The sequence below is a fragment of the Periplaneta americana genome, chromosome 15 (assembly GCF_040183065.1).
Source record: "Periplaneta americana isolate PAMFEO1 chromosome 15, P.americana_PAMFEO1_priV1, whole genome shotgun sequence".
Taxonomy (NCBI): Eukaryota; Metazoa; Arthropoda; class Insecta; order Blattodea; family Blattidae; genus Periplaneta; species Periplaneta americana.
This window is the reverse complement of record NC_091131.1, coordinates 164,786,364-164,798,889: the sequence shown is the minus strand read 5'-3', so window position 1 is coordinate 164,798,889 and position 12,526 is coordinate 164,786,364. Positions and strand designations below refer to the sequence as shown.

At 35.0% G+C, this 12,526-nt stretch overlaps 2 protein-coding genes across 2 annotated transcripts in view; one reads left to right on the top strand and one right to left on the bottom strand.

The window, feature by feature from the left end:
- Positions 1–1,963, top strand: part of LOC138715495 (trehalase-like) — a 95,900-nt gene extending 93,937 nt beyond the window's left edge. Inside the window, exon 5 of the mRNA XM_069848468.1 lies at positions 1,658–1,963. Coding sequence (XP_069704569.1) covers positions 1,658–1,903 — 246 coding nt within the window. The 3' untranslated portion in view covers positions 1,904–1,963. The remainder of the gene's footprint in view (positions 1–1,657) is intronic.
- The window catches only part of LOC138715497 (WAS/WASL-interacting protein family member 3-like), a 211,352-nt gene that overhangs the window by 179,367 nt on the left and 19,459 nt on the right, over positions 1–12,526 (bottom strand). The window lies entirely within an intron of this gene.

Sequence of the window (12,526 nt, the reverse complement as noted above, 5' to 3'; positions counted from 1 at the left end):
TTAAACTAGCGATGGCGAAAATGTAATCGTGCGCCGAGCCACTGTGTAACCTGCAACGTACATAGCACCTATGGAGGGAGGCGGACACCCGAAGGGGAAGTGAAGCAACTGTCTGACTTATTAACGGAATTTCATTTTCCTTACGTCAAGCACTTAAATATAAATTTATACAGTGCAAGACTACAAACTAATGTTTAGTACGTGTAACGAAGAAAGAAATGAACAATAAATGAACAATATCACAACCTAAAATTAACTGTCTTCAGAATGTCTCTGCGACAAAGTTTCAAAATCAGGAATTATGTCACTTACTGCTAGTCGTAGTTGATCACGAAATATTTGTCTGTCAGTCGTGATCTAAATTTGGTTTTTACTATTTTAATTGTTGAAAATACTTTTTCAATAATTTTTCACAATAGTAACATACGTTACAAGAGCGGTATGTTGACGTTTTCATGGTGGAGGAAAAGATTGAAAAAGCGAAACGTAGTTGAGCTTTTTTAATTTCCGAGAACATGAAAACAAACATACCGCTCGTGTATCGTACATTATTTTGTGCGAAGATCCTTTATTACATACCTGAAAGAGGAATTTCTAATTACTTGCAATGAAATCTCCATGTTGGTTTCTGTTTATTGACGGCAACTTCGGAACACCAAAATATCTTTCTTCAACATTGTTGCTATAAAATGTTTTCTGTGTGTACTATACTCCAGCAGGCCGTGATATACGTCTGTCTTTTTTTCCCCCAGTCTATAAATGCGAACTTAAAACAAACGGTAAGGTTATGTAATGATTTATTATTTTAATATTTTAACAATATTATTTATATAACATATTGCAGTAATAACATCGGCATCTGGAATCTTGTTGATTTTTTCACGGCTTCCTTAATGTTATTTGTATCAGGAATGCAATAAGTTTCGTGGAGTAGTAGACTTTACTTAATTTTTTCAAATATTTAAAAACAATAATTAACATTGCAATTTAGGTGAAATTGCAGTGGTAAGTTTCCAATTTATAATTATTACTATGTTAAACGTCTCTAAAAATAATATGTTAAAAGCCTAAAGCAGTAAAATGGATGTCGCGCTTAAGCGGTAAGAAGAGGGAAATTGTTATGTGTGTTACGTTGGGAATACTGAATGTGATATTTCACACTTACCGCCTATTGGTTCTGTGCGGAAAACAAGCAAATACGCACGATCTCGCACAAACGTAAGTTTTAGCGAACATGGCTTCAACAGAGCAAGCGAAAGAACGAAGCTTCGGATATTTATTTTTTGGCAAAGATTTGAAAGTTCAACATTTATCAAGTCCTTACATCTAGCTTTCATTTGACATCACATTGTAAATCATTGAGTTCAAATTGAAGAGCTAACCGCGTTATTCGTACATCTGCAGAAAAAGGGTCGACGTACAGAGATGATGATGATGATGATGATGATGATGATGATGATGATAACAATAACTCTTAACCTTTTAATGTTATATTAATCGTGCCGCAGCTATATGACGAGTGCCGGCAAGAGGAGGAATTTAATGAGAAATAGGCTATATTATAATGGAAGAGTTTTAAGTGAGACACACCGCTGGCTATTTATAGTGCAACATTACTTTTCATTGATTTCTAACATGTAACACTTTTTGTTTACAGTACGACGCAACACTTCCCGGAGGTCATGGTACTGGTGGAGAATACGTAAACCAAATAGGATTTGGTTGGACAAATGGCATCATTCTGGAACTGCTTGAGAAGTATGGTCAAATTATGACCATTCAAGAGAGCTTCTTTCATCCTGAAACAAAACACATACCTGATAGTGCTGCTATTAGATTATCCGTGGTAACATATATTCCAGTGATGTTGACGTTAGTTTCTTGTGCAGTGTCATTTTTATAAAGTACGTGTAAGTAGGTAGTTTTTTTTTAATATAAACAGTGTATTAAATGTGAAACATTATATCGAACTTTCCTTTACCCTACACTAGTGATGGGCGAAGTTGTTCTTTTCCCGGAACAGTTCCGACGGTTCCGGTTCCGAAAAAATACTATGTTCCAAATAACAGTTCCGAAATAACAGTCACCAGTGGTGATGAGTCGGAGTCGTTGAGTCGTTCAAACGAACGGTACAGTACCCTCCCTCTTCACCATGCAGCTCACACTGGAGCACTCAAAGGCATGACATAGTACACATTCTTATCTATAGATGGCACTGCAATGCACATTCGAATCGATTTTGGAAAATTGCTGTGCATGCGGACAGAACTCAAAAGCTTAATGTTAGTAATTACACAGCTGTTGACTACAAGGACAGAATACAACACTTTGTTTTCGTACATAAAGTTATAAAGATATGGTTGCCAACTAAAAAAAAAAAATCATTAATTTTTATTTTTACTTTTCTTAATGCACAGTTATAATAATAATAATAATAATAATAATAATAATAATAATAATAATAATAATAATAATAATAATAATAAATATTACAATTTCATAAATAAAAAAGATATATATTGGCAGTACTGAAACCTGGAAACCCCGCAGTGGGTTAGTAAAATGTTGGAATCGCATCTTTACCAAAGTGTAATTTAAACTTCGCATTAAACCTCGCTCTCCAAATCAGTACTTATATGGGTAGTTTCCAACAAATAATGCTACAACATTTTTGTCGTTCTTTGATAACAGAGAAGATAGCACAAAAACTTGTGCTTGTCAGACTTAACCTCAACAAACGACATACAGACATTGTAACTAAACCACTCATTACCATTTACGACTTTAACCTTTGTATAGAATCAGCTGATCAATGAATTAATAATAGTATGCGTACTTTATGACTTTGTAGAATGTTTATAAAACAGAATTAGTCAACTAATGGTGAAATAAACCATAAAGCGGGAATGAATATTACAGATTATTAAATACTTACTATAACATTACAGATGATTGGCCAGTCTTACAAATGTTGATATTAAAGTTCGCGCCACCGCAAGGATTTCAATTTCCATGCGCCCCCCTCCAACCACGTGAGAGTTTCAAATACTAACTTCATCCAACGAAGTTCCAAGTACAACATAAAGAACAACGAGAACAGTGTAACTGCTGCTGTCGTTGGTTCATCGGAACAAGCTCCGACGTTCCGACTGTTATCTCGGAGTCGGAACATACCTTGTGCAACGCGGTCCTGCGAGCCCGCAACAGCTGGGCAAGTGAGCAGCTCGGAGTCGGAACACTGTTATTTCGGAACAGGAGGTTCCGACCTACTGTTCATTTTTGCAACAGTTCCGAGACCGGAACAGTTCCAAAATAACTGTTGTGTTATTTTTTACCCATCTCTACCCTACACCCCTGCGGTGGCTGGGCGGCCAGACCTCCAGCCTGTCACGCAGGCGGCCAGGGTGCCAGTCCCGGCCAGGTCTGGAATTTTTCATTGAAAAATCCATAGTGACACTTGTAGCGGACAAGGTCATAGTTGGGGTTTTTCCCGGGGCTTCCCGTTTCCCTGTATTATAAATATACATACTCCGTCAACATTTCTCCATTCCGTCATCATTCCGTAGCATTCCCCGATTGCCGGCTGGTGATGTACGGAGGGGGCTGGCTAGGGACGAGGGGGGTTGCCTACCATTCTACTCTCAGCAACAAAAGAGGGATTTAAAGCACTATGAACGTGGTGTTTCTCGCCATCTTTTCCCTGTACATCAGCTGACGACATGCGACTAAGTACATTGGCATATCTTTAAGATATATCTTAAAATTAAGCGAACTAAATCTCTCTCTACAAGGTAATTCTTTGATTGTTCTCAATGCGCATGAGAAAATAAACTTGGTTTGTGGGTCAGTTCCGTAAAACAGACTATTTTTTTTCGCTATTTCCAACCCTAGAGTCTTTTTTGGTCGAAAATGATTTCGTTATTGGAAAAGAATTATGCAATGACATATGTTCGCGTCTCGAAACTACGAGGTCACAATTTTAAACTTATTTTCTAAGTAAATATGACGAATTTTCATGTATTCGTGAACCATTTCATTGCGATATTGAAAATAACAAACTTTCATTGAGTGAAAGAGAACAGTTAATTGAACCCTGGAATGACACCGGCCTTAAAGTGATATTCGAAGCGGAAGATATGGTTAATTTCTGGACCTCATCACAAGAGAAAAGAGAATATAGTGAATTGTACAGATTATAATTCAGTTTGCTTCTACGTATCTATGTGAGAAAGAGTTTTCATCACTAAATCTAATAAAAAAATACCGAAATCGACTCGATGTATGTGACGATCTCCGACTTAAGCTTACCAGCATACATCCAAATATAGAACAACTGTGCTAGAATCGGCAGGCTTATCCATCTCATTAATGTGAGCAACAACATTTATTTACTTTGTTTAGTTAATAAGTTAAAGATTTTATCCAATCTCTAATAGCCTTGATTTATTTTTAAAAAATGAAAATGATTTTTTTCTTTTGACATTAACTAACTGTTCTGACTTAAAAAAGTGGTCCCCACTTCAAAAACGTTTGAGAAACGCTGGACTACACGAAACCTGGGTACACAGCGAACTTTAGTGCAGTCAGCCGGTGTGAGTTCGGGAATGCGCCTATCTTGAGGGTTAGTGCAATAGATCATAATAGGTCGCAGTGCTGGGCCATAGTGCCCCCCCCCTTCCGTAAATTCCATTCCTTAACTCTTTAAAAATAATTAGAAATCATTTTACTGTTTGAAGTTAAGGTTGAATATTTGTGGTAGGCCTAAGTACAGCAAGTTATAATATGAATTTCGTTCCGATGGTTTTGATCATCATAGCCAAGTCCAGTCTTATAATATATCTGATTGTAATAAGTCAATCTTTATTCATTTTGTGTGAACGTATCAATGATGTTTGTCTGCTTATTGCTCATCAAAATGAACTGAAATAATAGTCCCGAAATTAGGTAGTAATCTAGTTCTGTTCTGGTGGTCTAATGGTCAAAGTGAAGTGGAAAGATTCTTGTTATAAGAAATATGGACCTATCTTTACTAAAGGTGATACATTTAAAAATAAATCCCACAATAAAAAATAATTTAAAATTCGACTTCTGTGATTATTTAAATGGGGTGTAATTGTACATTTAAAGTGTTTCAGAAGATCCTTTGAAGTTTTTATTTATACACTAGCCGTACCCGTGCGCTCCGTTGCACCCGTTAGAAATAAATATAAAGTAATTACATAATTAAAATAGGACATTTGATCCAGGGAACATTCGTGTTTGATAGAAGGATAAATCGTTTAATATGTTACTTAATTTAAATTGTATTTAAAATATTAAAATGCGATCATTTTGATCCAGAGACACTCATTTGGTTCAATGGCAATTCCTTTAACATGTTTCTTAATTGTTATTACCAATTATTTTTGGAAAAGCGAAAATTAACAGAAAAATTTTGGCTACAGATTTATTATTATATTATATTATATTATATTATATTATATTATATTATATTATATTATATTATATTATATTATATTATATTATATTATGTAAAAAGTGTGTTGATAACGGATGTACTCGAATTAGAAAGTTTTTAATTTGTTGTGGGAGCTCTTGAATCTCAGGGGGAACAACTTTTACAACAGCGCAACATAATCTACTTGGCTCATTACCCAATTTTTTTGCATTGCATTTACTGCATATGTATTTTATTTATTTTAACACGATTCAATTGAGTATAGTTAAAATTTGAATTATAAAATAATGGATTGCTAAGCTAACGTAGTATTACTGCATACTAAATCAATACACTCTCGTTGTTCGTTAATTCTCTGAAATGAAAATGAATATGTTCATAAACATTATTATAAGAAATACAGGAAATGAATATACAGAATAACCTATCAAGTTTTCTGTGCATAAGAAGCTATTTTAATCTTACCTGTCCTCAATTCACTCAAAAGTTACTGTAATAACATTATAGCATTATGTCCATCGAGAGAAACTACACTTTCTAATGGTGAAATAATAATTAATTATACAAATCGGTTAATTTAGCTTCCGATATTTTACTTCATACAAACACACAAACATTGCCTGTAGGCTATGTTTCATAGCTTTCGATTGTTGTGTCCAAGGCCCCTTATAGACGAAGTCATTTGTTTTTTATTTCAATACACCGCCTTAGATGGCAGTTATTTTAATTTTAAAACTCATTTATCTCATTAAATATCAGTCCTATCAAAATTTTTCAAAGAATAAAACTTATCAGAAATCATTTTTAAAGAAACTTTTGTTATGTAACATATTTTACAAAAATCAATAATAAGCGAGTTATTTCGATTTATTTAATTCACGCCCCCTTATAACCCCCCTTTTAAATAACGTATTTTGAATTCCATATAGCCTATAATCTAAGTTACAACGAACTTAATTTATATTCCAATTTTCATCGAAATCCGTTCAGCCATTATCGCGTGAAAAGGTAACAAACATACAGACAGACAGACACATACAAACAAAAATTTCAAAAAAGCGATTTTCGGCTTCAGGGTGGTTAATTACATATGTTAGGACCAATTATTTTTGGAAAATCGAAAATTACCAGAAAAATTTCGGCTACAGATTTATTATTAGTATAGATAAAAAATCTAGTTCTGAAAGGATGAAAAATGTATTCTTATAACAGCAATTGAATTTTGTACTGGCTCTAGGCCAGGCCTGCACAAACGGCGCTCATCGAGCGGGAGAGCTGTCCAAACAGCTCGCCGGAAAGTTACGTCGGAATGACGTAGGCCTGCTATAGGTAGAGGATAGTCCACGCAGCTATCTGGTGTAGTGTGTATTATCAGTAGCTATTTCACTCTGGCTATCTACGGCTACATAATGGCGGAATCTAAAAGACGGAAAAGTGATCATCAGGCAAATTCTTTCAATATTGCATGGAATTATGCTTATTGTTTCACAGTAGCTGGAGTCAATACTTATCTGCCACAAGAGTTTGAAAGAAAGAGAAAAACATAATATAATGCGTCATTACTAGTCCATATATACAGATACGATGGTTTTGTTGGTGAAGATCGCAGTGAAAAGGTTCAGGAGTTGAAAGTTGCATTATTACATGAGGTAGGGTACGTTAGAATTTATTAATCTTTAACAATTTATAAATATCTCTCTTCAGGGAAAAGGCCACCTCATTGTTGATGTGCTGAATAATTTACCGGATTTCAGTCGTAAACTTATACTTTTCGTAAGTCAGTTTCGGGAAGGTAATATGGCTCACTTACGAACGATAGAAACTGCTCGTGATGAAGCCATGTTAAACGATTATGTGCAAATATTAATTGAAATTCAAAATGAATTTAATAAAATTCTAGGTTCCAAGATCTTGTCTTAATTGGAAAGAAGTTTAAAGTTATAATAAATTCCTTCAACACCAGTTGAAACATGTCATGCATAACATTTAAGTGTACTTAAATGCGACAGGTTCAAAATTCCGGCACACGGAAGACGCTGATATAACCTCGGCAGTTGCGAGCGTCGTTAAATAAAACATAACATGTAACATTTAACGATTTACAGCTTGAACTTATTCATCTTCAATGAGACCTAAGGGCTAAAGACAGTTTGAATACTACTACTAACCCGGTTGACTTTTACAAGACTAAACATTAGCAATAATATCCACGACTACACAGGCTGGCTGTGAAAATGATTGCTATGTTTGGCTCAACATTTATATTTGTGAGCAACTGTTTTCTATAATCAACTTAAACATCTGTAACTGATGTTTCATTGCGATCAGAAGGCCTGCTCTTCCTTTCAGCTGCCAACAGCATAAAAACTCGTTTTCATGTACTGATAAATAAAAATATAACAAAATGATATTGTACATTTAAGTAGCTATAGAATTTCTATTATTTCTGTAAAATAAATATTTCTTTATTAATTAATAATAGTCCAACATAGTTTTTTTTATCCAATTTAATAAACCCTATTTCACCCTTGCGGTATATTAGGGTTATAGTTGGTATCAAAATACATATTTTATAAGCAATAAACAATAATAAAATTATCATACAAAATTGTGGTCAAGGTTACAATTCACATGAATTATGTACAAGAATGCACCTTAATGAAAGAATGGATCGTTTCATAAAGCCTCAAGGCATGTCTCTATATTTATGTCTAATGGTTATAGGAAGAAATAAATATATATATATATATATATATATATACTAGGTAGCTATTAAACATGTTATTTTAGAAGCAATAAATAGCTATACTAAGAGATGGCTTAAAATTTACGAATTAAATACATTATTTAGTAACAACAATTGGCAATAATCAGGTATTACAAGAAATGGCTCAAAATTAGAAATCAAATGCATAATTAAAATAAAAATTAAAACCAATAGTACAATATTATAGTATGCGAAATTGAAGACTTACAGTTTCATTATAGTTGATTAGAACTAATACGATTTTTTTTTCCCCGGAATAATTTAACATTTTACAGTTTGACGAATATTCTATTCAAGAAGGACATGAAATACTTATATGATTTGGAGTTTGTAAGCATATTGGTTAACGGTTTGGTAAATCTATAATTTAAAGTGTTCAGTAACAACTCAAGCTCGTATCTTTCACGCCAGAAGACTGGACATTCATATAATACATGTTTGACATAGTTTTATAAACACTGAACGGGAATTCATTTCATGAACACCTTGTGTATATTTTGTACGAGATCGCCCCTTCTGCCAGTCCATCCTTATACAGAGCGCAGCTAATATCTGCATTCCGCTCATGAGCTGTGAGCCGGCTCGGAGAGCGCAAACCTTGTGCAGGCTTGCTCTAGACCAAGGTTGCGTATGAAGTGAAATAACTTGAAGGAAAGTTATCCTAGCTGGTTCCATTCTAACTGGCAGTAACGATGTTTTAAATCAGTGGCCGTCAGCACTTGCTGAAATGGGTATCGGGTAAAGAGTGTATGCACCGTAAGCAGTCGTAGCTGATACGGGCGATCAGTGCAGATTAGTCAGTAGTGCAGACGAGGACGCTATTTTCCGCACCGTCAAACATTATTATGTCGTAGCTCCTATGATAGTCAATCAACTTTAGGATTCATATGTGAATGTCTAAGGGAAGCATAGAACTATTGTCTGTTAGAATTGCGGATTCTCATAGAAATCATCGCGGTGATTTCAAATTTGTTTTCGAAATGTTTCCATTGATTAAAGTCTTCGAGTTAATTGTGAGTTTTGAAATTTAATTTAAATAGTTCTATTACATAATATTTATGCTGACTGACACTAGTATGACATACTTTGAAATTACAAAAATGAAAAGAATATCATAGTAGTCTTTTTATTTATTATTGACATTACTGTCACTATTATTATTATTATTATTATTATTATTATTATTATTATTATTATTATTCTACTCGGGAGGAAATTAAACACAGAATAAATACTGTATGTTATTATTCGGTTGAGAAGCTTTTATCATCCAGTCTGCTGTCAAAAAATCTGAAAGTTAGAATTTATAAAACAGTTATATTACCGGTTGTTCTTTATGGTTGTGAAACTTGAACTCTTACTTTGAGAGATGAACATAGGTTAAGGGTGTTTGAGAATAAGGTGCTTAGGAAAATATTTGGGGCTAAGAGGGATGAAGTTACAGGAGAATGGAGAAAGTTACACAACACAGAACTGCACGCATTGTATTCTTCACCTGACATAATTAGGAACATTAAATCCAGACGTTTGAGATGGGCAGGGCATGTAGCACTTATGGGCGAATCCAGAAATGCATATAGAGTGTTAGTTGGGAGGCCGGAGGGAAAAGACCTTTGGGGAGGCCGAGACGTAGATGTGAAGATAATATTAAAATGGATTTGAGGGAGGTGGGATATGATGATAGAGACTGGATTAATCTTGCTCAGGATAGGGACCAATGGCGGGCTTATGTGAAGGCGGTAATGAACCTCCAGGTTCCTTAAAAGCCAGTAAGTAATTATTATTATTATTACTATTATTATTATTATTATTATTATTATTATTATTATTATTATTATTATTATTATTATTAGACGCTGTCTTGTTTCATTTTCCTGTCTTAGCACAAGAGCCATTCCACTTCAAACCTCTCAAGATTCCATACTGATATTTCCATTTTTGGCGCACTTTTAACTTTAAAATAAATTTTATCAGTGTATATTTTTTTTCTAGTAATCTAATTTCGGCAGATATTAAATTACGAAATTTTCGAAAAACCGTTTGTATCAATTCCTCGGATCTATCTGTCTCCGGTTATAATCGTTCATATTATTTAGTCTTGGCCCAGATGAAAGGTAAAAATCTCACTGAAATAATGAGATATTCTACGAGTATGAAAGGATTAAGGGAAGGATCGCCGTCCATGGCCGGACTTTCAAGAGGTACAATCCCGGCATTTGCCTGGAAATAACTGAGGAAACCATGAAAAACCTCAGTTAGAATTGCCGGCCCCTGGGATCGAACCCCGGACCTCCCGAATGCAAGACCAACCCTCTACCAATTATTAGTAGTAATAATAATAATAATAATAATAATAATAATAATAATAATAATACCTGTCTTATATTAGTGTTTTTTAACTGCTCCACCATTTCGATTCTTTCGTCGTCTTTTAATTTGTCGCATTCATTAGCATGACAGTTGTCATAGTGACGCTGCAGGTTATATTTTCTTATCACATTGAGTACCTTACTGCAAATTGAACATCTTGCTGCATTTTCAAACTCTGTAAAATAAAAAAAAAAGCCTCCTCCCATGAAGGGTTAAACAACGTAGGGGTGGAAGACCTATGTAAATCACTATTTGAACTATCTGCCATCGTGTACGTACACAAACCACTCACAAGTGTCTAGTGCTGTACTTACTACTCTAGTCTCCACTGATCGTCCGCATCCAGGGCTATAGCCCTGGTCCGCATCAGCTAAGGCCAGATTCCTCCCTCTCCCTCCTCGAAGCATGCACGGACGTGGAGGTTTCCCTGCTCTCTATACCCAATACCCATTTCAGCGAGTGCTGACGACCACTGCACTAGCCGGACTAGCGTCTTTGCAGGTAAGAGACTCTACCCCGAGGACGCATTGATGACCGCTGGTCTAGGAGATGAAATTTCAAAGGGCGCAAGGATACAGGTTTTCAGCATCCCGCAAGAAAGAAGGAGTGACCACGAATGAGAATCTGAGCAAGAATTATTTTTTTCTGATTGAATGATCTTCTTTCGCCTTAAATGTTTGTTTAACAGGGAATGACAAAGTTTTAGCGAAACAAATCTATTCTTCAAGAAGCGGTAAAACGGAAAGTAAAATTGTAATATTATTTCTGAGGCCGATAAGAATAACAAGCAACGAGTTGGCTTCCTAACAACGAGTGACGTCACGACTGATGGAGTCAATTGCCGCGTTTGTATCTCAAGTGCTAGGGAACTGGTCTTCCACCCAAGAGGCCCGCGTTCGGTCCCCGGCCAGTTCGTGATGACAAAGCAGACATTGCAGAGGGGTTTTCTCGGGTTACGCCCCGTTCCTCTCTATCATTCCACCAACACTCTCCACCTCCCCTCATTTCATCTATCATCTACAGGGACATTATTTTATTTTTACTTGCATTTTTATTGTACCTGCATTTCTGAATGTACTTCACTCCCACCCCTTCACTAATGTCCTTGCTCCCGTCAGACACACAAACTTACGGCCGCTGTTGCATTCGAAGTCTTCAAGCAGTGAAGTAAACACTGCAGTGTATAGTGTGTTTCAGAAATATGGTTGCGTTTTCTATAGAAGAAAGAACCTATATTAATAATATCGTACTAAAAATTATATTCAAGAAACGATAAATTAAGTTTCAGAGAATATGCTTCAAAATGTTTTTAATAATATGCGTAAAGAATTGAAGACTGCATTGTAATGAAAGGCAACCATTTTCAGCAACTTGTTAAAAAATTCAGATTAGCTTATTTTGAATTGAGGTGGCTAGAAGCAAAGGAATGCTAGTGACATTTGTAATAACATGAGTTAAGTGCATCCAGTGTAAGCAAAAGTATCTAAAATTTTAGTGGCAAAGGGATATTTTAATCGCATCACACATTAAAATTTAAATAAAAATTTCACCGGTTTTACGAAAGCTTAAATATTTAAACCCCATTTTCTCAAAAGTAACTTAAGTGCACTTACAGCCCTTTACTTCCGACCCCCTCAATTTAAACGCACTCTCTATATTGTATGTTAACATCAATAATTCATATGCTAAATAAAGTAGACATTACATAACGAACATAGCCGCCTAAAAAGTTGAGTTTTTGAAAAAAAAAAAAAATGTTACTACTCTACTGTATTTTGATAAATTCCGTAAAAGTGATCATCAAACTGAAAATCGTAATATCGTATTTCCCTACAACATAAATGGATACACTACTTTTCTCTCCTCCTATACCTAGTAAAATGATTTGATTGCACTAATACCATCAAACTCCTGTAATGGAAGGGGGTAAC